General features: G+C 52.6%; 7 protein-coding genes across 7 annotated transcripts; 4 read left to right on the forward strand and 3 right to left on the reverse strand.

Moving 5' to 3' along the window:
- Positions 1-114: 114 nt before the first annotated feature.
- On the reverse strand, positions 115-3,547 carry BO82DRAFT_107235 (SMEK family protein). The gene is made up of 9 exons (XM_025629773.1): positions 3,333-3,547; positions 3,091-3,187; positions 2,922-3,003; positions 2,800-2,849; positions 2,387-2,713; positions 1,532-2,332; positions 1,302-1,469; positions 804-1,243; positions 115-748 (listed from the first exon to the last, which is right to left on the reverse strand). The coding sequence occupies exons 1-9, from the start codon at positions 3,444-3,446 to the stop codon at positions 170-172; spliced, it is 2,658 nt and encodes an 885-aa protein (XP_025490657.1). The 5' UTR covers positions 3,447-3,547; the 3' UTR covers positions 115-169.
- Positions 3,548-6,109: 2,562 nt separating this feature from the next.
- BO82DRAFT_312732 (DUF914 domain membrane protein) lies at positions 6,110-7,913 on the forward strand. The gene is made up of 3 exons (XM_025632450.1): positions 6,110-6,514; positions 6,573-6,763; positions 6,889-7,913. Exons 1-3 carry the CDS (start codon positions 6,252-6,254, stop codon positions 7,731-7,733), a joined length of 1,299 nt encoding a protein of 432 aa, XP_025490658.1. The 5' UTR covers positions 6,110-6,251; the 3' UTR covers positions 7,734-7,913.
- A 1,221-nt stretch (positions 7,914-9,134) lies between these two features.
- Positions 9,135-10,824, reverse strand: BO82DRAFT_286237 (uncharacterized protein; the record flags this gene model as incomplete). The annotated part of the gene is made up of 5 exons (XM_025631535.1): positions 9,135-9,934; positions 10,108-10,326; positions 10,387-10,491; positions 10,603-10,659; positions 10,737-10,824. The coding sequence occupies 5 exons, from the start codon at positions 10,822-10,824 to the stop codon at positions 9,135-9,137; spliced, it is 1,269 nt and encodes a 422-aa protein (XP_025490659.1).
- Positions 10,825-12,866: 2,042 nt separating this feature from the next.
- On the reverse strand, positions 12,867-13,316 carry BO82DRAFT_355434 (uncharacterized protein). Its single transcript, XM_025635447.1, has one exon. The coding sequence runs from the start codon at positions 13,257-13,259 to the stop codon at positions 13,041-13,043; it is 219 nt and encodes a 72-aa protein (XP_025490660.1). The 5' UTR covers positions 13,260-13,316; the 3' UTR covers positions 12,867-13,040.
- Positions 13,317-18,538: 5,222 nt separating this feature from the next.
- On the forward strand, positions 18,539-22,041 carry BO82DRAFT_403253 (PAP/25A associated domain family; the record flags this gene model as incomplete). The annotated part of the gene is made up of 4 exons (XM_025639367.1): positions 18,539-19,064; positions 19,145-19,216; positions 19,281-19,499; positions 19,616-22,041. 4 exons carry the CDS (start codon positions 18,539-18,541, stop codon positions 22,039-22,041), a joined length of 3,243 nt encoding a protein of 1,080 aa, XP_025490661.1.
- A 233-nt stretch (positions 22,042-22,274) lies between these two features.
- BO82DRAFT_107478 (uncharacterized protein) lies at positions 22,275-23,146 on the forward strand. The gene has a single exon (XM_025629774.1). It carries the CDS (start codon positions 22,508-22,510, stop codon positions 22,982-22,984), a length of 477 nt encoding a protein of 158 aa, XP_025490662.1. The 5' UTR covers positions 22,275-22,507; the 3' UTR covers positions 22,985-23,146.
- A 260-nt stretch (positions 23,147-23,406) lies between these two features.
- On the forward strand, positions 23,407-26,700 carry BO82DRAFT_355437 (pentatricopeptide repeat protein). The gene has a single exon (XM_025635448.1). It carries the CDS (start codon positions 23,586-23,588, stop codon positions 26,490-26,492), a length of 2,907 nt encoding a protein of 968 aa, XP_025490663.1. The 5' UTR covers positions 23,407-23,585; the 3' UTR covers positions 26,493-26,700.
- The last annotated feature ends 179 nt before the right edge of the window (positions 26,701-26,879 follow it).

A 26,879-nucleotide genomic window follows, 5' to 3' on the forward strand; every position in this document is an offset into this window, starting at 1 on the left:
ATCGGTAACAATGCTAGAAAAAACGCATCACTTCATCTGGTATCTAGAAGGCTGTCGTAAAACAAACACGGAGTGTTCCGCAACTCTGACAAATGACAACACAACAATGAATGCAGGGAGACTTGGGCATTCACAACAAAAAGATCAGACGATTCTGAAAATCATGGAATCATCCACCTTGACTGTCATGGTTATCATCTCGGTTTTCCTTTTCGTTGCTCGTTTTGTCTACCGCGCTGTCAGTGGGCTTGACTGTTGCGGAGCTCAAATTAATCGCAATCCGTTTTGGTGCTGCGCTGGTAGTCGTATTGCCCAAAGCCGACCCTTTCTCGTTGGATGAAAGAGAGCCAATAGACACGCTTCGTTTCCGGCGCAGAAGCCCTGCACTCCCAGATCCCGCATTGACTGAGCTTCGTCGTTTGGGGCCCGTTGTAAGCTTCATCAATTCGTCATCATCTTCCTCTTCGCGTCGGCGCTTCTCCGACAATCTTTCGGGTGGGGTCTGTATCGTCAACGAGACGGGCGTGGACGGTGCCTCCTCCAATGACTCCATGGTAGTGTCTCGACTGGGGTCCTCCTGTGATGCCGATTCTTGCTTTGGTTGCGTCTGGTCTTCAATCTTGGTATCCATCGCGTCATCTTCGTCGTCATCATCTGGATAGTCAACTAGGGGCTTGACTACGGGCGATGCTGCGCCGTTCTGCGGGTGTGCAGAAATTGCTGTGTTCTGTTGGGGATCCTGCTGCCACTATAGAACATGGTTAGTACTTCAGTCTGTCTGTTTCCTGGCTGATGCAACATACCTCTTCTTCATCATCCGAAGTGTTGAAGTATTCTTCTTCGGCAGCGTCCATTTCCTTGACCCCTTGCCAGCGCGACCCATTGGCTTGCATCCGCTGACCCGGCAATTCTTCCTCCTGGGAGTATAGAGTAGAGTCCGCCTCCTCTGCGCCGTAGCCCTGTAATTGCTCGTAGCGTAAGTACAGGGTTTGGAACGTGTCCACGTAGGTGATGTTCTTGATCTGCTCGCCATATTTCTCCACCAGATGAAGAACGATGGGTTTGATATTTTCGCGCTTGATGTACTCGAAGAGTTCAAGGCAGGCCGAGTTCAGAAGGTTGTCACGAGGCATAGACTGGTAGACGATATCAAGGATCAGACCAAACGTGTTGTTGCGGGTCATCATAGCTTGGTAGAAGGTATCTTGAAGACTAATTAAAGTGCGAAAGAACTTCAAGGCAGCTGAGGAGAATGGGAAGTTAGTTTCTAGCAGACCAACACAACTATCGCAGCGACCTACTCAGTTTGAGATGCTTCTGGGGCACGGTGAGTAACTGAGCGACCCGAGGAGCGAGCGACTCGTCATGGATAACATTGCGAGAACGGTATAAATGCTGGCGCACGAAAAATGTAAGAATATCGACAAGATGCGAATACAGCGTTACATCTTGGAATGTGAGGTCATTCACTGCGAAAGGTGGCGCCATGATCAGCAAACATCAAACGATGGCTTAAAGTAGCAAAACTCACGATTATCGCTATTTTCGAGTCGCTTCAGAGGCCAGAATAGCCTCCTTGCAGACCCGTCGAAATGGTTCTGGACAAATGTATCCGAAAAGATATTGGAACGCGGCTTGTTGAAGTGCTCGGGTCCAGCCCGAGCCATGGCGTCCGGCATTGGGATTTGTGGATCTAGCAGGACCTTGATCGCATCGGCAAGCTGATTCTTTACTCCGAGGTCGGTTTCCGTGTGCAGCAGGTCGATCAAAGTATCTGTAAGGGGCGTTTTCTTCTCGCTGACGGCCTTTAGCATGTATCCGCGCATCATGATCTGATCGTGGTCGAGGAGAGACACCAGAAGATCGATGCCTGTCGTGCGCAGTGGCGGCTTTGGATGTTTGATGGCAAATGCGATCACAGCGAAAAGGCCATGATTGATGAAATTGGCAAAGAGATTCGCACGCGCCGGCGCTTGCAAGTTCTTTGCGATGACCGCGCATTGATGAAGGAATTGGACCGCGTCCTCCTTGCGCTTGTTGTCGGCGTTTCTGGGGTCGAAGACTGTAAAGAGTTCCTTCAAGAACTGCGCGTTGGATTGTATATGGTTAACGATTTCCACCTGGTTGAAGAAGATCAAGGAGTTTAGCACTGAAAACGTAGGATCATCTAGGATCCTAGCCAGAACCACGTCTTTGAGGTACTGTAAGCGCCAGGTGTATCGGATCTTGCGACGAATGAGAGGGTCCTTGATAGGGACCACTTCTTTGTAACGCGTCTGGTCTGCGAGGTACTGGCGATGGTTGGCCTTGTGGGCAGGGAACTCGGGGTCGTCTACAGCCCATTAGCGATTTCCTCAGCGCAAGACACTGCCATCGGGATTCATACATTCCAATGCCCCCACAACACCCAGAATGACGGGGTCTGTGACCACGGTTTCGATGATCGTGTTGTCATTGAGTAAGATCAGCGACTTCATGATATTGCAAAGGCGATGTAGATCCGGAAGGCTTTCGAGGTCTTCCGCCATCGAGACCAGAGGAATCAATTTCGGGATATACTCATCACGAATGACCAATTTGGAAAGAGCATCGCGGCCGGCTTGAGTTATGCTCGAGGTCCTCATGATGTGATCGATTTCGGGAAGGTTGCCTAGCTCGGGCGCCGGCAGCATAATCGACTGGTAGCTCTCGATCTCATCGGACAAGGCATCTTCTAGGCACAAGGAATGACCAGGTCAGCAAAATATCCTATCATCAGCTATCGCCGCAGCGTAGCCCGGAGATGGGAGAAAATCTAACCTCCCGGCGCCAAACTGAGTAGATGTTGCTGCACGTTGTTGACAAAATCCCTTCAGAGGCTCAGTCAGTCTTCGGCTTGACTCATTTCCACCCCGTTCCGAGCTGGGCTCGATGCGCCTTACCAAATGACCGCGCAGCCTTCGGCTTCCTGAAAACTGAGTGCCATGTCCGTTCCATTGGGCTCTGTCCATACAATCAATGTCTCTGATGGGGTCGCGTGATGGTCAGTGATAGTTCTTGTACGACTTGTCGCGTGCGCAATGGGCGGGAAGCGCGCAGGAGGGGTGGCACCTTGTTGCTTCTGGTATCCATCATCCTTGGAGATCTTGGTCTCCAGCAGCACCCGGTTGGGTTCATCTTCCGACTCGACGAATATCCGCGGCTCATCCTAACCATGGTGTGGACTGGTTAGCGATGGAATCTTTCATGGGAGCGACAACGCGCGCGCCCGACGGCGATGGTGCGTTTGCGCCCGACGAGCGGGCGACGCAGCCGTCGCGCGGCGGACAGCAGGTGAAAGGGACACAACTCACATCCAGGATCTGACCGGTGCAGAAGCCGGTGCCTCGATCGAACCAGTCATTATCTCTCAGTTCATAGACCTTCACCCGCTTGCGATCGCTGGGTGGTTGCACCTCCAACGCCATGGTCCGGCAAAACGGAGAGGTGGCGTCTCGTCACTCCGGGACAACTCAGGAACGAGTGTTCCGGCGCGAGGAGAGCCCCAACGGAAGGGAAGGCGGAGAGAAAGATAAGAAAAGACCGCGGCTTGGTCCAGATTGGACGGAGGATGTGCGGAAGGGAAGGGAAGGGAAAGAAGTGGGGAATGGGAGGAAAAAGCGGGAAAGGTTAAAAAAGGGAGAAAGAAGGGAGAAGGGAGGAATGATGATGTGGATGTGTGGATGTGATATGATGTGATAATCCGGTCAGGTGGAGGGGGAGAAGAGGAAGAGAAGAAAGGGAAGAGGAGACGGAGAGAGGAGGGGAGGGGGAGGAAAGGCGAAGAGGATGGAAACAAGCAAACGATGAGTACAGACAGAGAAGGAGGTTAAGGAGAGGTGTTGTATTGTAATGTAGGAGGAAAGGATAAGAGAGACGTGTAGGAGAGAAAAATGATGTAAAAGGGAAAAAAAGTGACAGGCAAAAAAAATAAAGATAGTAGCAGTGGCAGGCTGCTTGCTGCTGCTGCTGCTGCTGCTGCTTGCTGCTTGCTTCCCTCACAGCTTGGACAGTACAGTACTTGTGCCTATGCTTCTGCTTCTGCTTCTGCTTCTGCTTGTTCTTAGATGATGAATGAGGATCATTCCTGGCATGGGGTTCGGGACCACCTGACGGCCTCGGCAGCTGTCTGTCTGTCTGTCTGTCTGCCTACCTATCTGCCTATCTGTCTCGGACAAGGGAAAGAAAATGAACCGGACAACAACAGCACGCGACCGTACTGAACAACACTACCTAAGGAATTGAAATTGCTCAACAAATCGGAACCTTATCAGAGCTAAGCTGGACAGGACAACGTCCGATATACGGCAACCCACCAACAGCCAGCCAGCAGTACATGAATGAGTAAGTCCAGGTGGAGTACAGTACTACTCGTATGAAGGGCCAGCTCGGGGATCTGCAGCGAAAGCGGAGCGAGCAATTGAAGACTTGAAACCTTTCCGTCTACACCGGACCATAGCTATTCATATTAACTTATCTGACTGTTCATCAGTTCCTCAATCAACAAGGGTCTTGCCGATGACGTGCGCGTCCCCGGAACGGTTTCAGGCCAGCCCTGAGGTTTCAGGATAAGAATAGCCCACCAGCCGCTAGATTTACAGCAGGATGCTTCTTCTTGTCCCATGTGGAGGGATGTGATATTGAGTAAATTGATTTGTGGTTATTGGACTGTACTCCGTAGTCAGTCAGTCGGTCGGGCAGTCCCAAGGGGTGGAATGGCCAGAAGGAGAGGAAGACCAGAAAGGTTCTAGCCCCGTCACTCATTGTTCCCCCCCCCCCTATTGTCAAGTAATTGAATTGTTCTATAATTGTTCCATAAGGTACAGTACTAACAAGAAGAGTGTGTGTCCGCAACTGTAATCATCATCCCGGGACCCCACGCATTCAATATCCATGGAACCTTGGAGTGGATATGTAATAAGCTACTTCAGCCTCAGAACGGACGATCTCCAACGTTAGGGAAGCACAAGATTCGCATTCATTGTTATCGCCTCCCTCCGGAGATCATTCCGCCTCTCTCCACCGTCGGCCATGATTCCTCTCGATTGTTGATAGAGACGGAACAAGACCTAAGGTAGGTCGGTGCTCCTACTCAGTTGGGCAGCGACCAGTTCAAGCTTGACCCGGGACCGCCTGAAGATGGTTGCACTACCGATACGGATCATTGCGCCTGTGCTCCCCTTGGTCAATAGATGAACCAAGGGGAGGATGGGTCATGTGGGGGATGCTGCGTCACCAAACATGCTCGACTCTTTACATTTGAATCATGTTGAAGCAAGTCCGTCATGAGTGCGGTTATCAGTGGGCGGATCGGATCATCTTCCAGAAGAATGGTAAAATGGATGAATGAATGAATGCTAACTGACGGAGGACAGGCCCGAGTTGGAGTCCCGATGAGATCATCGCGCAAAGCCTAATTCTGGGTGCCTGGGGCAGCCAGTGTGGCAAGATGCATGTGACCATAGTCGAATTTATTCTGTGTTGACCAATGAAGCTTGTTAAATCAGCTATACTTCGATACAGTGATACAGGTACGTATACAGTCTACTCATGTTGAATGGGTAGTCAACTAGGAAAATTAGGTGCCTACTACCATGCAACATACATACTACCGGTAACTTATATGCCGGAACCCTACGTATTTATATACTAACTCCCTTTCCCCCCTGTAAGGCAAGAAAAAGAAAGTGGATGTTCCGTGCAGGGACGCTAAGATCGGTGCATTGATGCGGAGGTGGCACTCAGACATCTACCTAAAACCGCTGCAATGTGTACGAGAGATCTCTCATTAGCATCAGATCGCTATTCTTATCGTGGCCACTCCTTGGTAGTCGGTGTGTTCCAGACTGCTACCTGCTACCTGCTAAGCGTTGGATGATCCCTGATAGCCGCCGCGGGCGACGCGGGTCAGCTCCCTTATCGGGCCCGAGCGGTAGGGATCATGGATCCACTTGAAGGATATGATCCGTGATTGGCTGTGAAGCACATGACGGGCGGGCGGATCTGATTCAGTTGGCGATTACATAATCTATAATCGAAAGTGTCTCCGCTTTCCAGTTGGTTTCCTCGTGACTATCTCCAGCTTCACATCTCCAAATCAGCCGGCCGTTGGGTCTGATATACCCACTACCATCCGCGAGCGACTTCGGGAGCTTTGCGCTCGTGCGGGTTGGAAAGCTCCCGTCGGTGTGTCGTTACTCCAGTCATTTTTAGAGACGTCGGTTGCAGCAGCCATGACGCATTCTGCTGTGTCCCATGGCACAGACGATGCTGGGGCTGGCCCATCGTCCACGGGCACCGATCTCGGTCGTGCCCATATACCACCACCCTTCAAGTCCGATGCCTCCGCTACCTATGATGTATATCCTACCGCGACGGACGGTAGCACCGACGAAGACTCGGAACCCGCAACAACAGCAAACCATCCCACCAACAAACAGCAAAGCCTGCTCGCCTACCTGACCACCCGAGAATTCTACATCACCCTTCTCCTCGGGTAAGACCGTATACACCACCGTCCTTACCTCCTATCTAACCACTGAATTCTCCAACAGTCAAATCCTCGCCATCACCAATACAGCCTGCAGCACCTTCAGCACCCTCCTCGCCGACCGCGGCGTCTCCCTCCCGGCCACGCAGACCTTCTTCAACTACCTCCTGCTGACCGTGATCTTCACCACCTACACAATCCACCGCCACGGCCTCCATGGCTGGACCCGGAGTTTTCGGACTCGTGGTTGGAAATGTATGATATGTCCCCAGCTGAGTCCCAGCCACGATCTCCCCGTCCCCATCCATGATCACCCTCTCCCCGTCCTCCTCCTCCTCCTCCCCTTCCTCCTCCCACAAACTAACCCGCAAGAAAACCAGACCTCCTCCTCTCCCTCTTCGACGTGGAAGGCAACTACTTCCTCGTGCTCGCCTACCGCAACACGACCCTCCTCAGCGCCCAACTAATCAACTTCTGGGCCATCGCCATCGTAGTGCTAATCTCCTCCACCATCCTCGGCGTGCACTACCAGCGACCGCAACTCGTCGGGATCTGCATCTGCATCACCGGGATGCTCCTCCTCCTGCTCACCGACCGCACCCCGACCACCCCTTCTGCCCGGAACAAACTCCTCGGCGACCTCTCCGCCCTCGCCGGCGCCACCAGCTACGGCCTGGCCAACGTCCTCGAAGAGGTGCTGGTGACCACCGCCCCGATTTATGAAGTGCTGAGCCAGATGGCGTTCTCGGGGAGCTGCATCACCGCGCTGCAGGCCGTGGCGCTGGGGGAGCTGGCCACTCTGGGTAGTGTAACCGTACTGGATGGGCGGGTCCTCGGACCCTGGGCCGCGTATACGCTCTGCCTCGCCGGGTTCTATTGTCTGGTGCCGCTGCTGCTGCGGCGCGCGTCCGCCGCGTTCTTCAACCTCTCCATGCTGACTATGAACTGCTGGGGCGTCGTGGTCGGCGTGCTGGTCTTTCGGTACCCCGTGGTGGGATGGGGGTATCCCGTGGCATTCGGGTTGATTGTTGCCGGCCAGGGGGTGTACTTTCTCGGGGCCGGGGAGGGAGCCACAAGTGGTGTGGTCGGGGGCAAGAAGCCGTGGGTGAGATCCCGCGCTGGGTCTGGTGGTGGAAGCGGGCTGAGGAAAACACGATCGGAGGCTTCGGAGGAGGATCCGTTGCTGTTGCGCCGGGAACAACAGGAGGAAGTTTCGGTGGTGTGAGGATGGGTCGAGGTAGGTTCGGAGTCGGGGTTCTGGGCGCTGGGATAGCCTGGCTGCTTGAGTGAGATGTCTCAGGACGGGACTGGGGGGAGGGTTATACGTATATATGACTGGACGACCGCGACGAGCTTTTTGATTATATAGATGACGATATGCGAGCATGATAGACTAGATTATGAGACCAAGTTAGATATTGAGCTACGTGGGGTAACTTCTTAGAGGAATATTGATGTGATACACCTTTATTTGTTAACCTATTGACCACAGGTCACCGGGTGCACATCCACACCGAGGTTGACGACAAGAGGGTGGCCGGCATCCGTATACGCAAGCAGTCAAGACGGAAACTTGAGTGAAGCCATTCTCGGAAGAAATTCGATACAAGCACAGAGAACCATATCGAGGGAACCAGAAGTAGATTCTACAGCAGCAGTATATCACCCCGCCCGCCAACAACTTCAGTGAAGAGTATCCCATCCACAAACCCCCCTCCCCAAGTCAGGTTAATACGATAGACATCCAAGGGCCTAGACACCTGAAGCATACATCACGACGAAAATTATACCGTATGACAGAACACAAATAGAAATAAATGTAAACCATAAACCTATCGACGAACAGAGCCACAAATTCATAACATACGACAATCCAGAAAACCTCGGCAGATCAACAGACTCCAAACAGCTCTTTTGATAATGTTTGCCCTGCTCCCCAGTATTCCTTTTGCCATTGCCATTGCCAGAAAAAACCAACAACACAGAACAACCAGACTGAAAAAAAAACCCCTTTTCGTACCCAGATAATCGAAAGGAAGACAAACACCCCATGACAAAATGACCCAACATGCTATCGGCCAAACTCACAATCACAACCAGACCCGAACAAGAAAACAAACACCTGGAAACCCCCAGAGATGAGCGGGAAACAAGAGCCCGAGAAAACATACACCCCCACAACCAAACAAGGTAGATACAATCACCCCAAAAGACCCCAACCCCTGAAGTAGTGGTGGATCGATAAATTGGCGCCCAGTGAAGCGACAACCCATGATCATGACCAACAGATGCGACACCGACAAAAACAAGAAACCCTAACATGATGCCACATAACACAAAAGGGAATACCGACTCCAGAAACCAACAGGCCAATCCCAAAGTTCCCTAGTCAGTAGAACCAACCATGTACCGAATTAAACTGACTGTCCACAGGTGACCGAGCGCTAGATAAAAATAAGAATCAAGAGGTGTGCGTGCGACCCACTTCTTTCAGATATGTACCATGCTCTTTCCCAATAGTCGAATCAAAGATATGTCCCTCTCTTAGAACGCCACAGTACAAAAGCGAACACCCGTCCAAAAGGAATAATGTTGTTAGAATCGAACCAGAGCTGGTGGCGGTCGCTTAGCCCCAGACAGAGGCCTGCACGCCCAAGCCGTTCTTCGATCCCCACACGCCACTGCCGTTACCCCAGCCCAGGGAGACACCACCGCCCGTGGTGTCCTTGACGCCGGCGGTCGCGGCGGCGGCGGTCGAGGCATTGGAAACCGACGAAGCACGCTCGCCGGTAGTAGCATCACTCGAGGTGAAGCCGAATCCCAGGGGAGACGGAAGGGGGGTCGTGGAACGCTTGTTCAGGGCTGGATTGGAAGCCTGGCCGGTACCGGTCTGTTGAAGAGGCCGGCTGCCAATGGGTCCCACAGAGCCGATGGGTCCGGTCGCCGACTTGGTCGATGCCTGTCTCGAGGAGGGAGAATCGGCGCCACCGGGAGACGAGGTAGAAGTTCCGGGCTGATCGGCAGTCTCGTACTTGCCAAAGACAGGGTTAATGCCGGAGCTGGGAGAAGAGGCGCTGTTGGCGCGCGAGGGTGACTGGAGGGAGGCAGCGGCGGCGGCGGCGGCGGCAGCAGCCTGAGACACGCCATCCACACTCCCTTGGACGGGAGTCTGCGCTAAGCCAAAGGGGTCGGCACCGCGGGGAGACGGGCCACGAACTCCGGTGGCAGAAGTCGGGGTACCACCGGCCTGGCTGTCGGAACGAGGGTTCTCATCGGTCAAGGTTCCAGGGGGGAAGAAGGCGGGGCTGTCGTTGCCGTACAGGGCCCTATGCTGACGAGCCAGAAGCTCGCGGCGACTTTCCTCGCTCATGGCGGCTGGGCTGAGCGAGCGATCGGACTTGGTTCCAGACATTTCGGCAAGCAGGCCTTTGAGAGAAGCAGAAGAATTAAAACCATGTTCAAAAACTGGAACCATGTCCCAATGTAATATACAAGCCAGCGAATACACATATGGGCAGAGAAGATCATGGGGGGAATAGTGGAGGAAATGCGGGCGAGGAAGAAAGAGAGAGGCTCCAAAGACAAATGCTACCACGTACTTCGGTTGTACTGTTGCTCCTGGTGATAGTTGCGGAGCTCCCTCTCACGCTGTGCTGCCATCCGACGCTTCGCTTGCATCATCTGCTCCACTTCATTGGGACGACCCTGGAATCGTTGCGAGGCATAGAAGCCCTGGAGGGAGGGATTCGGGTGCATCCGAGAATCGAACTCGCCGATCGAGTGATGACGCTGCGAGACCGCACCGGCCATGCGGGGATCTAACACAGTACTGTTCAGAATGGGCTAACTTCTAGTAGGGTGTATTCATGGAATCCTACCGTAGTCGGGGTACGGGCGACCCATCATCATTGGCATCGAATCCCTCCGGGGCGCGGCCCAGAGCTTTCCGCTCTTGACGAGATTGTCAATCGCACGGTCGACCTCTGTTAGAAGTCAGCACCACTCTTTCCACTTTCTCTCCCCTTTTGCAAACAGAGATTCCACTGTGTCTGCAGACCGCAAAAGAACCCTTCTGCAGTAGGAAATGTGCGTACCATCGAACTGAGAAGAGAAGGCCGGGATTTCATCGCGCTGAGAGACGGAGCTTGATCCTGCAAGAGAGCACCGGTGTAAGCCTCGCTGAATTCCTGCCGGAAAAAAAAATCGTTGAATGGCCTGTCAACCATACCTGATCGCGACGGGGGAGCCGGCTGTTCCCAGGAGGCCTGGCGCGTAGGAGGGGCTTGCCAGCCCTGGGCCTCGTAGTAGGACGCCATTATTTAGTTGATTTGGGGACCGCGACGGACGGAACGGACGGCGTGAAGCGGAACGAAAGATTGGCGCTTGGAGGCAATCAGGAGAGGCCTGTGTGAAGGATATGAATGAGCATGAGGTCCAGAACACCTAAGCAGCGCAGCCAGTGCATTGACAAGTAATTGCAGACGACAGAGAGATAGGCGGATGAGGACGGGGCGAAAGTCCAAATAAACGGGCCAGGTGTCCGAGTCACCGCACCGGGCAGATAAAAATAAGAAAAAAGGCGGGATGGCGACCAGCAATGACATCGACCGGGAAAGTTATTCTTAGATCCCTCGGAATGACCCTTTCCCAAGTATCAAACAAACATCAAACTTTTCTTTCGAGTCTCTCCAGCATGACATCCTCGGAAATCATTTGATCTTTCGCATTGCGGATACGACAAGCGGACATGGAGTGAAGGGGTCGACATCTTGGATCTGGCCGAATTGGACGAAAGGTGTAGTCGATGAGGTGTGGTGAATTTTCCCATTGACTGTCTTGTGGACGGGCGGACAAAAAAAGAAAAGACAAGACATTGTGCTTCGGGAGTGTCAGGCAAGGGGACTGACTGTATGGTTACTCACAGCAAAAGGAGTGAATGCACTCTCAATAGGATCTACCACGAGTGAACGAGGCAGAACGGGCAAGCAGTGACCGACAGCAACTTCTCACCCTTCAGGCACGACAGACAGATTAAGTCTGGCGTGAGAGAAATGAAGAGGGTTGGAGAAGGCGGGGGGGGGGGGGAGAGAGTGGGTGGATGAGGGAATTAAGGACGGAGGATAGAGTGGAGGGGGAGAAGGAAAAGGGAAAGGGAAAGGGAAGGGGAAGGAAAAGATCGGGTAGCAGAGGAGAAATGCAATCGTCCCAAACCGAGAAGAGAGAGAGGGAGAAGAGGACCGGGGGAGAGAGGGAGGGGGGAGGCTTGAGGAGGGGACGGGGAGAAAAAAAAAAAGAGTCTCAAGACCGAGAAACGGAGAGAGAGCGAGAGGGAAAGCAGGTAGGCTGAGAGGGTGAGAGGGGGCAACGGAAAGGAAGCGAGCAAAAGACGTGGATTCTGTTTTTTTCCTTGACCGGGGATAAGAAAGAAAATCAGACTGAGAGGAGAGGAGGACAAGCGGCAGCAACAGCAGCAGCAGCAGCAGGACTTTTCTCCGCTGTAGCCAAAATAATAATAAATTGCACTACTAATACTGGTAGGTAATGATTACTAGGTATACACCATGGAGACCATAACTCCAACCAAGCCAAGGACTCGGTCACTGACAGAGTACTTTTTTCCACAAGAACAGCACCGTATGTGTCTGTCTGTCTATCAATATCACATTTTCCTTTCCCAGGACAGGCGCACTGCATCACAAGGAGAAATAAATATATCAGAAAACAAAATCCGATGGGAGCATACCCTCTGCACCATTCTCATCTTGCTCTTGATTATGTTTATCTTACTTGTTTGTGAAGACCGCCGGCGTCTCCGTGGAGTCCGGAGTAAGAGAAGAAAAAAATAAAAATAAAAAATAAAAAAGAAAGGGTGGACATCGGATGGATTTGAGTGGATGTGGTTGGTAGAGGAGATTCGGGTTGTTGAATCGCTGGCTGCCCTCCCGATCCGAGAAATTTCTTCTCTCGCTGGCTCTTCCGTCTTCACGATTACCCTAACCATAGGTTACTTCACTCGCAACTCGACTCTTCAAATGCCATCTAATCCTGAATCCAGTCCTTGCTCTATATTAAACAAACAAAAAGTTCTCTGAAATAGTCGACGGTTATCAGATCCCACCGTGTCAAAATGTTTCATCGGTGACAGGCAAGTATCCGTACGATAATGACCTGATTAGGGGGGTCCCACATGTAATCTCCAATACGATACGCCCGCACGCACACGCAGTAGGTTGAGACTATCCGACATGGGGCTTGTGTTCGACCGGTCAGCAGCCCATCCCTCATCATCATCAACATCACCTGGGTTTTGGATGCAAGTCAGCAATTGATTTCTTGCACTGGGATAAGCCCACCAGCCAGAGTTGTCAACACAAATCCCAAGATGCCAACGAGTTCATCGCTACAGTCTTAATTAAGCACCATGGCTTGAAACAATCCATCTCCCCTGTCGCATCGCATCGCATCCGAACAGAAACCCTGATTTTCCGAGAATCAGTCCAATGCACAATGGCGTATGCACGGAGTTTGCCCTCTAACTGACTGACTGACGGACTGACGGACGGACTTGCTCCAAGTACAGACAGACACTGGAGTAGCCGGTAGCCGGAAGAGGGGAGGGGAGGCAAGCACCTTGCCAGAGTGAAAAAGCACTGGGCAGCGCGGCCTTGTAATCAATCCTGTGTCTTTCTCTTAGCGTCGGCCCGTCAACCTTTTCTTTGCAGAGCTGTCCCACCCTCCTCTTTCTGTTCATTTGGACGGTGGGAGAAACCAGCATGCGCTGTTGACAACCTGATTATGCTGCCACGGAGGAGAGCATGAAGCAGACAGGCAAGAATTCAAATCCTCCATGAAGAATCTGTTATCATCCCAACTTCTCGAACCACGGCTAGGCCCTACTTGAATCTAGATAGTTCTAAACCGAATTACTACCCGTGCAGGCAATCTCGAAGCCCCCTTTCCCGCACCCCTGGGGAGGTCTAGATGACGGCAGTAGTATTATCATCGTACCACGCCTACGACTCCGAAGTCTGGGCACGGGCAGAAACCATGATCATAATTCTAGGCAAGGACTGTACTGTACACTGATACCGGGATAGCAAGATCATACGTGAGATAGAAACCTTGAATTACCCGACCAACTAGATCTAGTACTGTACTGTATAGTCCTACGTATGCTGGGCACTGCGTTGCTCGACGATTTATGCTTGTCTTGCCCTTCGGCATTTCTGATCAGAAAGAAAGCCTGGATGATTGCGCCAAGCCGTTGTTGAACGGGCCTCAAATCATATCTTCCTCGTGGGGATTAAATTAGATGCTGGCTGGCTAATCCTCTTTGGGTTGCCTCTCCTTGCGGGTAACTGTTTCTTCGCGGCAGCGGCAGTACGGAAGTAGTAGATGGTCGAGTCATGGCTGTCTCTCTGGGTCCTCACCTTGTGTACTCAGTCAGTACTTTGGGGTCTGATTCTCACTATTTGTTGCAATGTTGCGAATGTTGCATTGAGAAATGATGCCATTCATATGCCTCCCCCTAAAACGGTGGTTTGTTGTTGTTACGTGTGGGCCCTCTTCAAGACGCTTATTTCTGCTTGTTTTCGAGGGGCATCTACGGCAACAACAACAACAACAACAACAACAACAACAACAACAACAACAACAAGGCTAACCTACTGCTCGTGTCGACAGCCACTAACTGCCTGCAACTGCCGGGAGATCCATGATTTACCTTACTTGTCCATCCACTTTCCAGAATGTAGGCGGCAACACAGCTCGTGCTGTATGTAGTCTAGAATAGATTTTTTAAGATCCAGAATGGCCGGGGTGGGGGCAACAGCGCAGGACAAGGTGGGAGAAACCGTGATGCATAAAGTAACACTCAGACCCTTCCCTGCACCCGCTTGGGGAAGGGCGCAGAAAATTCAAGTTGAGGAAAAGGAGGGGTGCAGAAAGGATAGGGGGAAGAAAGAAGCGAAGAAGGAGGGGGAAAAGAAGTCTCGAATCACAAGATGGGCTTCTTATGCATCGTCATCGTGCTTCATGTGGCTTGAAATGACCATGTATGTCTTCCGAAGGAGGCAAATCCAGGTTTGTGGAGGGATCAGATGGGCTACCACGCAGGCTGTCGGCCTGTCTGCAAGTGTTAACCCGTTAGTGGGATGGGGGATGGGGTTTCTGCGAACAGTCGACGAGCCCATGCAGCCTTGTCTCCTCATCTGATTGATCTTCGGATCACACGCTCGGATTTTTCTTATTTTTGTTTCATCAAGCTGCAGGTCGCAAGAGGGTATTGGGTGTGAGACTCGCGATTGTCTCAGGGTAGTAAATCCGTGAGCCAGAGAGAGAGAGAGAGAGACATATTGTTCTACAGTACAGTATGTTTATACATCGATGCATTGCTTAAAATGTACTGCAGCGACCCGATCCACTACTACACACTTTACCTTATACTTCGCCTTGCCGCCGCCCTATCACGTTGAAACCCCCCATCCGCAATCCGTGACTTTTCCCTTCCCCCCTCCCCTCCCCCCGCGGCCATGCTTACTTGCAGAAACAATGACCTCTGTGGCTGATCATCCCTCGGGTTCGTGGGCAGGTCGGATCCTTCTGGAGGCTGCGTGCGTTTTCTTACTAACAATACTCACGTTACTACGGACTTTGTATCGTCTCCCAGTGTTCACGAGTGGTAGTTATGCTACCGTGATGAACTTTCAGACCAGGATTGATTAAATCACATATCAGCAACGGTCGCCGGCAGTCTGGTTCTCTCCTCTCGATGGTCGATGGATCGTCGTAGAAACATTCCGAGGGTTCCTCATCTTCTTTGTACTCGACATACCTCTGTTAGAACCACACAACACACCCTATACTTCGGATCCCCGGTTGGTCGATTGACCAACCCCCTTTCTTATTAAAATTCCTTTCCTTTCACCGGCTGAATCGGGTCAAGGGCTAACAGGGTCAACTCAAGCCCATGGTTTCAAACCATGTTCCGGCCATGTGTTCCCCAATATGACAGGTTGGAGCTATGGGAGGGAAGCAATGTACTGCTAGGTAGACTCAGTGCTTAACTGCCTTTGAAAGGGAGGCTAGATTGAGTCGGAAAGGTTGGCACCGATTCCTCTGGACTGGATTGGCCCTGAACTCGACCATTGTTGGTTTCGGGTTGAGTATGGGGTCCCCCCTAAAATAGCGATCTTGGGTTTTGTCGTCGGTTGACATTCATCAACCTTGAAGATGGGATGCAGGTATAGTGCTGGTGCTATAGAAGTTGTCGGATGTAGTATATATTATATGTTTCGGAGATGAGGAAGAGTTGTGACATCCTGCCCCCTCCGCCGCCTCGACAGTGACGACTATTAACCCAATTTAAGCGTTATCAATAATAGTTTGTCTCTCAGGCCGCCCGTCGTGAAGCACAGAGACTCCAGTAAAGTCAGAGGAAACAGGTGGGCCAAAGCTAGGCCTGAAATACTTTATTAACCAGCCGGTCACGGCGCCCCGTCACACGTGCCGCATTGGTTCGGACCTAGGGCCGAGACAAATCACTTTCAGGAAACGCGGGGCAGGCGAAGAGGGCAAGAAAAAAGGGGGGAAGGGAAAAGGGTTTCTCGCTTTCTCACAATGGAAGAACAAAAAAAGCTAAATGGGCATTCAATGACTGGAATGAAAGCAGGGATATAGAAAGGAGGAATGCAACAGCAACGGCGGCGGCGGAGGAGGCGACGTTGGCGGCGCTGAAAGTTTTGTTGGATCTACTACGGAGACTCCGTACTCTTCTTCTTCCAATAGCTGGTTGGGAGAGGGGGGAGTGATTGTTCTTGATGCCTTTTACTGCTGCGGAACAGGAATTCAATAGCACCCCCGATGATCGACACAAAGAATCGATGATTAAGCGGGCGAGAGGATCGTAGCTTCCATCTAGATCCCTCGATTCGACAGGTGTGTCGGAATCGGCGCGTTTGGATTCAATAAAGCTAATTCTTCCTCTGATCACTCCTATCGCAAGGTGGGTTTTGTGGGAATCGCTGGGGCTGAAGGCATGGGGCAGGACATTTATCCATGCCAACCAATGTATGCAAGTCGCGGAGAAATGCATGTCTATTGAATGTGACAGGGTGGAGGGAGCTCCGCGCCAGTGATTCGCAGGACTTTGCCGCATTGGTTGCGGCAGTTGAGGTTGGTTGGTTATTAGGGTGATGAACAAATGGACAGGACAGAGAAATGATATATGCGAGTGAGTGAGAAAGCGATCGCCTTTGAAGAGGAGATAAATTGTGTGCCTGAGGAATGATGATATATGCATCATAACCACAGAATCAAGAACATACCTCACTATGAATCAGAGTCCACCGGGGTTCCGCAGCAGCAGCAGCAGCAGCAGCAGCAGTAGAACAATGAGACCCTTTTAGTCCTAAGCCGGCCGGCCAAGAATAGTCTATAATACCAGACCTACGGCCAGACCTACGTAGTGCCAAACTACCTGTCATCTATTCGGGACTGACTGGGTTGGATGGAAGCAGTGAAGGAGTATGTCTCTTCCACCTGTAAGATGGGAGTAAAGTGACTGCGCTGACTTGGAACGTGTTGGTGACCCTTCACTAAATGAGGCTGTCTGAGTTTCCCCCTTTCAAGTGTGATCCGCCCCTCCGAGTCCTGTCCAAGCATTGGCCCTTTTTTGTTTCTATATTGTCCTCAGTTTGATCACCTGTTTCAGCTGCTGAGTTCTGATTGATAGGAACAGTCTTTGTCCTCGGGTTTTATTTCGAGAGCCTGTTCATGATAACCCTGAGGATGAACCTGGTGAAAACCATTCATTTGAGTTAATATTATCGCTGGCGAGGGAACATTCTCAAGTTGTGACAGTCTTTAAGCTGCGGCGCAGGTTGTTGTGAGTAAACCACTAGTCACGTAGTTAGTTCTACCCCGGCGAGTGCAGTGACTGCCGCTGTGCCGGCCGTGCCCGTTTCGACAGCAGTTACCGCCGTTGGCCGGCGGGATTACAGTAGCGGGAACACCCCCCCTGGCTCAGGCTCTGCTGCTGCTGCTGCTTGCTGCTCTCCAGCCGATCGCCCTCAATTAGATTCTCTCTTCCGCCGCCCGCTGCTCGATTAACCTTTCCCAGCAACCTACTGGCATTCCCGCTACCTATAATTCCCACCCTATTCAATCGATCACTACCAGGCTGGTCCTTCAATTCTGAAAGAGAGAGAAAAGAAAACGAAAAGGATACATTCTGAAAAGACCCATTCACTGTGCTCTTTTCTTTTCATCTTCTCTTCTCCAGACACGGATTTACCCGCCTCTACTTGTGTGGTTTTTTGGAGTGTGCCCTTACCCGCTAGAGTCTATCACTCTCTCCCCTTAAAACACTGCCTGTCTATCTGGTGGTCGATCGGTCGAACAATTCCACCCACGCAATTCCTCCTCCCCTCTCCCCCCGAGAAAAACAAAAAAAAGGCCTCCTCCACTTTTCTGACTTTTGAGGGAAACAGCCATCACTTTCGTCTCGCTTCATTGTCCTTGATTTCTTCGTTTTTGTTTCTCTTCAATTCCTTTTGTGGTGGTGGAAATCCCACCTCCGGGGCTGTGAACTCTTTCCTCCGTGGAAGGCAGCACAAAGACATTTTTGCTGCACCCTCCCCCTCCTACGTCGCCGGCCGATTGCTCTGTCGATTTCCCCTCGATACCCCGTTGCCTTCTTCCTCCCTGCCTCCAAACATCTTTCGCCTTGCAGGCACTCCGTCGCGCTTTCCCTCGGTTACGCCTTTCGGTGCATACGATCGTTGACGGGTTATCTATTCCCCGGCAGTTGAACGGTTTCTGGTCCGCAAAGTTGGAATTTCCTCGGTGGATCTGCGCACCCACGACGTTTGAGCACGACAACAGCGGGTTTCTTTCCGATCGCACCTTCTTGGAGGCCAACGTTGGCGGCAACGTTGGAGTCACTATATGCTCTCAGACACCCATGGGAATGCTAATATCTCTTCCGTACAAGGTGGAAAGTCTCCGCTAGCCTCGGAAAAGGCCTCGATGATGCCGTGGAAGTTGTCAACCAATACGTCTCCGGAGGCAAAGAATCGTCCCCCATTGTCTTCGCAACAATCGAACTCCTTGCCCTCCACGCCGTACCAACATGCGCGGAAAATCTCCTTTCACTCCCGATCACCCTCGCCTCCCCACGGGAGCACCTCCCCCCGCTCCACCCACTCAGAGTCCACCCACCTCCCCCCCTCGATGCGAAAACAGTATGGCGGCTGCAAGTACGAGACGGCAATGGCTTTCTTCCGGAGACGAATACCGTACTCCATAGGGGCCGACTTGTTGCCGGAGGAGAAGGAGGGCTTGAAGGAGCGCCTGGAGCCCGAGGAGGAACAAAGGCTTACGGCCGACATGCTGGAGGTCTACGACCGACTGTTACCGTCCGCGGAGAGTGACGACCGACGCCGGCAGCTCGTCCGCAAGCTGGAAAAACTGTTCAATGACCAGTGGCCGGGATGTAATATTAAGGTTCATGTTTTTGGGTCGTCGGGGAATAAACTCTGTTCGAGTGATTCGGATGGTATGTACTCGGCTACCACCCGGGCAGGGGTGGAAGTTGATGCCCCCCACGAGAGGACTGGCCGCTGACCCGAGGTATAGTTGACATCTGTATAACCACCACCTATAAAGAGCTGGAGCACGTGTGTCTGCTGGCGGAGGTTCTCGCAAAACGTAAGGAGACTGTTTTGATCCTGATTTTTATCTGCGCCGCAACTCTAACGGTGATGCACTACAGATGGCATGGAGCGAGTCGTTTGCGTTTCGCACGCAAAAGTCCCCATCGTTAAGATCTGGGACCCGGAGCTGCGATTAGCATGTGACATGAACGTCAACAATACCATGGCGTTGGAGAACACGCGGATGGTCCGGACGTATGTAGAGTTGGACGAGCGCATTCGGCCCCTGGCCATGATCGTGAAACATTGGACAAAGCGGAGGATATTGAATGATGCCGGTACGTGTCAGAATTTGGATCCATGGCATGCAGCGCACGCTCCGCTCGCCGCTTTTCTTGCCCCGCTGCAGTGGCCTCTTCTTGTTTGACGGCTGAAACTGACCCGTTGGATTCAGGACTTGGAGGCACCCTGAGTTCTTATACGTGGATCTGTCTGATTATCAACTTCTTGCAAACGCGGGATCCTCCCATTCTGCCGAGCCTCCAGGCTCGACCTCACAAGAAGAAAACCACAGCGGACGGAATTGTTTGCTCCTTCGACGACGATCTTGATTCCCTCGTCGGGTTTGGACGACAAAACAAGCAGTCCCTTGGAGAGTTGCTCTTCCAATTCTTTCGGTACTACGGCCACGAGCTGGACTATGAGAAAAACGTGATCTCCGTAAGGGAGGGAAAGCTCTTGTCAAAGGAGGCTAAGAGATGGCACTTGTTGCAAAACAACCGCCTGTGTGTCGAAGAACCTTTCAACACGTCTCGAAACCTGGGCAACACCGCGGACGATACGTCGTTTCGAGGGGTTCACATGGAGCTCCGCCGGGCCTTCAAGGCCGTTTCCGAGGGCAACCTGGAGCTTTGCTGCGAACAGTACGAGTACCCGCCAGAAGAGGAGCGTTCATGGGAAAGACCTCCCCCGCAACCGCGGCCGGTCATTACCGCAGCACCACCACCCTCGCGAGGTGGTCGTGGTGGTGGTCGAGGCGGAAGACATTCGAATCAATTCGGCCGTGGCGGAAATTCCGGTGGCCGGAGGGCTTCCAACACACCCAATAAGTCGAATAGCTTCCGACAACCCAACGGTATGAGTGCGTCCGAACTATCTTTGCAAGCTCAGCATGCCCAATATCTCCTACATGATCATCTCTACCAACAAATTCAGATTCTTCAAGCCCAGGAACAAGAATTGCGACTCCAGCTGCAAAATCAGGCGCTTTTGACAGGACGTCCTCCGCCTGTCCTCATTCGGCAACCGTTCATCCAGTTCCCAATGCCCCAGCAACAGGAAACCTCTACAGAGGACAGCTCACGGTCAAGATCCGGAACAACGAATCATCAAACGCACGGTGCATCACTCCGCCAGCCGGTTTACTATAGCACACCGTACCTCCCCGTCACTGTTTCAGGTGTGCAAGGCAGCAGCACCAACCCACCGTCGCCGTCAGCAACCACCGCAATGCCGGATCTGAGACGCAGTCCCCGCCGGTCATCAGTAGCGAATGGGTCACCAAGCGGGTCACTCCGGGCACATTCGCAACCGGCACGCCCTGTCAATTCTCTCCCAAGCTATGCTCCGCTCTATTCTATCTCCCAAGCCGCGGACGGCTCGCCGACGTCGAAATCGCGCAACATGCCTGGTTCTCCTGACGGCACGCAGGGTGAGAACGAAAGTTCGTTCATGCCCAGTAGCCTACCCAATGTTTCTCGCTCTGGGTACTTCGATGAGAGTCGAACGAATGAATACATGGGTTACTTCTTGGCGACCTCTCCGCAGTTGCAGGCATATCACCAGAACGCTCTGCTGTCCTCCCTCTCGTCTCCGGTGGGGCTTACGATGCAGAACGGCGGCATGATGCCCTTTGTCGGAAGTTCCCAGGAGTACATGCAGACTATGTCACCAAACGAAGTCGCTAGTCAGGCCTTAGACAGTGCCAACGCCTTTCCCGCCAAGTCTGCTCCCTCGCAACAGCGTGCAACTTCTCGTTCGGCACCCTCGGGGGATCGTAGTGGTCCGTTGATTGTGGATGGTTCTGTGCCTCCCAGTGAACCGCGTCTCTCAGCCTCAGCAGAACAATATGACCCGTATGCTACCATGAGCCATTGTACATCCGCCTCGGATGAGATCAACACGGACACTCCTGCCAGTGTCTCCGACTCGTTCTCCCAAGACTATCCGGATAACAGCTCCGTCGAGATTGACCCGACACCTTATTTCGCACGGCAAGGGATCGAGTCATATCCTACAGGCAAAGCCGTCGATCCCTTTGTTAATGGTCATGGAGGGAAGCATAGTCTGCTTTCCAGCCGCCTGCAAAGTCTGCATCTGTCAAATTCAGAGAAGATGGCCGAGCCTGTTGCTCGTGGTGGATCCGAAAAACCCAAGACTGCCCCAGTTCAACAAGAACATGTGGAAAAAGAGGCTCCTCGACCAAGACAGGTCCATGGACCGGAGAAAGGAACGTCGACCTCGGGTACTTCTTCAGTGACTGAACAGCAAACTGCGACATCGAGCGGGAAGCGTCGTGTCAACGGCGTTGAGTCATCTGAAAGAGCCAATGGAGGCACTCACAAAGCCAAGTCCAAAAACCACAATTCTTCGTCTGGGTCTGGGGACAACGAGAGACGAAACGTGGGTTCTCAGCCACGAAAGTCAAATGGGATCAATTCCACACAGGATTCCACAGTGAATCATGCCAGCAGCGGCTGGCAGATGCCCAAGAGCAGAAAGCCAAAAAGGAATGCCAAGCACTCTACGGAGCACCGACATGGCTTGCAGAGTGGCGCTGAGCCACTTCCTGCGGATGAATCTCTGAGAAAGGGCGGCTGAGGGCGTGTTTGATTTCGATCTATGCTTCACATTGCTACTGATACGCGTTGCAGTCCAGAACGTGCTCTGTGCTGTCCGCCTTCTTGTGGTCGAGCTGAACTGAGTTGCCGACACGTTGGTTCGAGAATCGAGCTCAATACATACATCCCAAAAGACTGTGCGATGTGATACATGTTTTATGCAGCTCTTATCGCAGCGCGATCTTTTCCTTTATTGCGAAACTCAATCTTTCTGCCAACTATCCTCCCCCATGCGAGGGAAGGTGTTTTGGTAGTGTATAAACGAGGCGACGTCCTCTTGCAGATGATATGATTTCGCTTGCACTTGCTTCGCTACCTTTTCATGGTGGTACATGACACTTTGTTTTTCTTTCTCTTCTTTTTCGTGTTCAATATTGGCGTTTTGCAAGGTTAAATAACGGAAATTGGCAACCAGGGGGTATGGCTGGCTACCACGGGTTATTCGCATGAATTGCATACGGTATATGTGCCCTGTTCTTCATCTTCTTCGTTCAACTTTTTTTTTCTTTTTTTTCCATGGATTGCACTGCCAGGATTTGGAAGGCTATCAACATCTTTTCGCAACGTCTCTTTGTGCACAAAACGGGAAACGGAATACACAAAAACATCCACCAAATATGGTGCGCGGGGACCCTCGATATACAAAACGGAGCAGGCATTGTCTCTTATACATACTGGCCCCTTTTCTTGCTTTTTCTCTTGATTGTTGTTCTATTTTGCTCTTGTGTGCTGTGACTGGCCACGCATCTTTGAATATTATATCCGACCGGCATGATCATCACCATCATCAGTTATCATTGTCAATATACCAACATAGCAGGGTGCCAGGCGAGTGGGTTTATTGCTTTTGTTGTCTGCTCATCATTACTTGCATCCCTCGATTGTTTTATGTTATGTGTGTTTGTGTGCTTGTACTACTCTGAGAAACCCCCCCCCCCCCCCCTTTTTTTTTTTTTTCTGCCCTGCGATTCTATTCCTCGGTTTCACAATTTCTACAGGAGGGAGAATGCAGATGGGGAGATGTATTAGACATTGGAAAAATTTCACATGAGGCAGAAATATCTGAAAAGAAATGAGAAAAAAAATTGACAAATCCACATATGAACGATCACTATTCTATGCTTCTTGGTTGCCTGCAAGGATGCTGATACATTCGGTATCAGTAGAAGTAGATTGTACTCAGCTGTACTTGTTCTGTGTAGGGTGTGGCTTCACCCGGAAATCGGCCGGAAGGCCGGTTGTTTGGACTACGGCGGACGGGAGAGACCAAGATGGGACCTCCACCCAACTCCAACTTTGCAAACCCTCCCGCAAAATAATTGTCCGCCCTCATCTCGACTTGGGATTCAATTGACATCCCCCCCCCTCTCCCCCTCTTCTCCCCCTCAGTTGACTGGCCCGTGGCTCCCCTCAGGTCTCTTCATCGAATTCTCTCGGTCACATCGACTTCATAGACCTGCTTGTTCTCATGGTATAGGTCTTGCAGTCATCCACGGGTCTGCGATGCCTTGAAATCAGACCACCATGACCCCCGAATCAGCAGCCGCCGCCCGCGGCACAACCACACCGGCCGTCCCCTCGCGCAACGCCCTTCGGGTCCTGCGACGGTTGGCCCTCGCCGGATCTACGGTGGGCGGTTTCTGTACCATCGCGGCCGTGACCTACGATGTGCACCGCCGGGTCACCATTGCCGAACGCATCGTCGAGAACAAGCGCGCCCTCCATGCTTCCGCCCCCAACTACGATGCCACGGCCGCCGCGAGGAGGCTCGCTCGCATGATGGAGGCCGCCGAGGCTGGCGAGTTTATGGGGCTGGAGTCCCTGAAGGACCAGGATCGCCGCGCTGCATCACAGACAACACCAACACCGACCCCTACGCCAGAAGTGATCAGTCCTCCGTTCGACCGCACAACAGCAACAGCAACAGCAACATCAAGTTCTTTTCAGGACATGTATATCCCGTTACCAGGAGTTGGTGGTGGTGGGTCGTCGCCCGCTTTGGCGGAGAAGCTGCTGAGAGATACGAGACCGGGCCCGATGAACCCGCAGATGCAGACTCCCGGGCTTGCTGATGGCCTGGGTTCTCTTGGCAGTAGCGGCAGTAGCGGCAGTAGCGCGAACGAGATTCAAAAGGCCGCGCCCAGCACACTCGGGGATAGTCTTACGGATGAGAAGGCCTTGATGGATACTTTGGACAATCAGCCGGTTACGTGGCAGATGCAATGGTTGCTGACCAACGACCGCCCGGTGTACGCGGCGCAGTTGTTCCTCGACAAGCACCCCGAGACACACCAGCACTTGGCTCCGGAACGACGGCAGCTGGCGGAGCAGGTGTTTTTCGCCAACTGCACGGCCGGGAATGTGCATCTAGCTCGGAATGTCTTTGAGCGGGTGGAAGCGGTGGACCAAGTCTCCTTTGAGATGTGGAGGACCATGATTCTGACGCTGGCGAAGAAGGGTGCCATCGAGTCGGCGGCTGCGATCTACACGCGCTACATGCACAGGTTCAAGGCTTCCCCGGAGATGATCGATATTGTGCTCCGCTGTCTGGTCGAGTCGCACCGACTGACCACGGCGAAATGGTTCCTTCTCCGGAATTTGCAGTATGATCGCGGCTGTGGCCTGTGCGGAGCGTACCTGACGGGACTCTGGAGGAAGACGAGAAGCATAGAGCTGCTCAACGGCCAACTGAGCAAGCTGCTGCGCGTCCTCATGCGCCTCGGGAAGAAGCCCACCGATAAACTGTTCAATCCGGTTATCAAGGCCTACGTGGAATTCGGCCGCCTCGCCGACGCCGAGGCCCTGGCGAACGAAATGACGGTGAACCATGGAATCCCGCCTCGCTGCCGGACCAAAGGGCTTCTGTTGCTGGGCAAGGCCCTGCAGTGCGATTGGGAGGGCGTCCGTGCCGGCTTCGAAGAAATGCACAAACTCCGCCTGGTGTATAGAGTGGCCGATTTCATCCCGGTCTTTGACCGCATCTTCCTCGAATACTGGCCGACGCACACTGCGGAGGAGATCCGCACATGGTTGTATGGCTACCTGACCGAGTTCGAAATTGTCCCCGATCGGGTCCTATACAAGCACATTCTGGAGGCCTTGGTGCAGAAAGGTGATCGGGACATGGTCTATGACTTTCTGCGCTTTGCCAAGGAACGCAAATGGCCGAAGCTCATCAATGAATTTGCATTCCTGGAAATGCTGCGATCCCAGCGCCACGCGCTCGAGCATTCACCGATCGGTTTCTGGCAGATGCTGCAAGCCGCGCGCATGAAGTACGGCCAGGCCGCCGCTTCCCAGCGGATCCTGGGGTATGATCAGCACTCGTTCCCGAGTCCGGAGGTCAACAAGATGCCGTTCACCGAGGACTCATTGCCCTTCTTCCAACGGATGCAGCAAGAAACACAGACGTCGAGGCCGGTGGATCAGTATCAGAAAGTCCACCGGCTGATGGCGCATTACATGCATAACGGCAAGTTCGTCGAAGCGTTGAAGCGGTACGAGGCTGCCAAAGCTGCGAGGTTCCACTTCAAGCAGGTGCACGTGGAGCTGGCCGCCATCGCTACCATCATCGAGAAGGGCATCGAGGCCGCCCGAGAGCTGATCGACTCCAACTGGAGGAGCATTCGCAATGTGACCCGGTTCCTCCCCCAATTCTTCCGGCAGGTGACCGAGATTGACACGCAGGCCACGAACGAACATATCAAGCTCGCCGTCTTCCGCTTCTATGAGATCTGCTCGTCAGGGAAGGACATGACCGTCAAGCACCACATGCTGGTTGCGCTCTGTCGGCGCCTGATCCACGAAGACAAGCCCGACCTGGCCCTCGAGCTTCTGTCCGCGATCTATATGTCCCGCTACCGGCACACCCTGGCCTTCGATGGGCCCTGTCTGAAGATGTTTCTCCGGGCGTTTACCCTGGCCGACAATCCCCTGGGTGTCCGGTGGTGCCTCATGACGGCGCTGACCTGGCCGAAGATCGACACCGACTTCACCATCGAAGTGCGGCGGATCATCGGGCGGTTGCGCCACCGCACGGAAAGCAATCTGACCAACATGCACTACATGATTGAACGCGAGGAATATCTCACCCACGTGGCCGACATGGTTATCCGGAAGGTCGAAGGCAAGGATGCCTCCACAACGTCGGATGTGATCCACAACCCCCGACTCAAGCGATCCAAGCGCAACATCATTAAGCGTCCCCCTACCGCGATCAAAGTCTACCGACTGGAGGAAGTGGACAAGGCGGTCGCCGAGTGGGACGAGGAATATGAATTGCACGCCGCGCTGGGACAGATCCAGAATGTGCGCGTGCGGGCTATTGCCGATCTTACTGAGGAGCAGTACCTGGAGCACGAGTGGAAGGAGGGCGATCTAGAAAGAGGGGAGGAGCACGAGCGAGAAACAGAGCGAGAAAAAGAGCAATGATATGCCAGATGGCAAATGCGATTGAAGGGGTTTCTTATGATTGCCCTTCTTGCATAGTGTATTTTCTATTTAGCTGGGAGGAGGAGATTCACAATCTTCAATACATTGTGTGTATGTATATAGGTCTGTACGATAGCGGTGTCAAGAGTCAATCAATGACTGAGGTTCAAGGTTATGAGAGGAAGATACCAATTTGAATTGATTATGGGTTCTACCGTGCCTACTAGGTCAGAGTATGAGAGTATGAGAGGATGAGAGGATGAGTCGATGTTTACCGGGTTGATCGTACGGTGCCTGAAATTACTGGGTTGGGAATAGTCGAGTGTTTGGCTGCCGTTTTCACATGTCAGGGTGTCACGCCACTCATTCATTGTTGGCCAGTCTGAT

The sequence above is a fragment of the Aspergillus uvarum genome, assembly GCF_003184745.1.
Source record: "Aspergillus uvarum CBS 121591 unplaced genomic scaffold BO82scaffold_36, whole genome shotgun sequence".
Lineage (NCBI taxonomy): Eukaryota > Fungi > Ascomycota > Eurotiomycetes > Eurotiales > Aspergillaceae > Aspergillus > Aspergillus uvarum.

Bases quoted from the DNA above. Each gene is read 5' to 3' on its own strand.
- BO82DRAFT_107235 (XM_025629773.1), bottom strand. From the start codon at position 3,446: ATGGCGTTGGAGGTGCAACCACCCAGCGATCGCAAGCGGGTGAAGGTC. The intron at 2,714-2,799 runs GTTAGATTTTCT...CCTTGTGCCTAG, and splicing joins ACTCAGTTTGGCGCCGGGAG to AAGATGCCTTGTCCGATGAG. The intron at 2,333-2,386 runs GTATGAATCCCG...AATGGGCTGTAG, and splicing joins TGTTGTGGGGGCATTGGAAT to ACGACCCCGAGTTCCCTGCC.
- BO82DRAFT_312732 (XM_025632450.1), top strand. From the start codon at position 6,252: ATGACGCATTCTGCTGTGTCCCATGGCACAGACGATGCTGGGGCTGGC. The intron at 6,515-6,572 runs GTAAGACCGTAT...ATTCTCCAACAG, and splicing joins TACATCACCCTTCTCCTCGG to TCAAATCCTCGCCATCACCA. The intron at 6,764-6,888 runs GTATGATATGTC...CAAGAAAACCAG, and splicing joins TCGGACTCGTGGTTGGAAAT to ACCTCCTCCTCTCCCTCTTC.
- BO82DRAFT_355434 (XM_025635447.1), bottom strand. From the start codon at position 13,259: ATGAACAGAAAGAGGAGGGTGGGACAGCTCTGCAAAGAAAAGGTTGAC.
- BO82DRAFT_107478 (XM_025629774.1), top strand. From the start codon at position 22,508: ATGAATTGCATACGGTATATGTGCCCTGTTCTTCATCTTCTTCGTTCA.
- BO82DRAFT_355437 (XM_025635448.1), top strand. From the start codon at position 23,586: ATGACCCCCGAATCAGCAGCCGCCGCCCGCGGCACAACCACACCGGCC.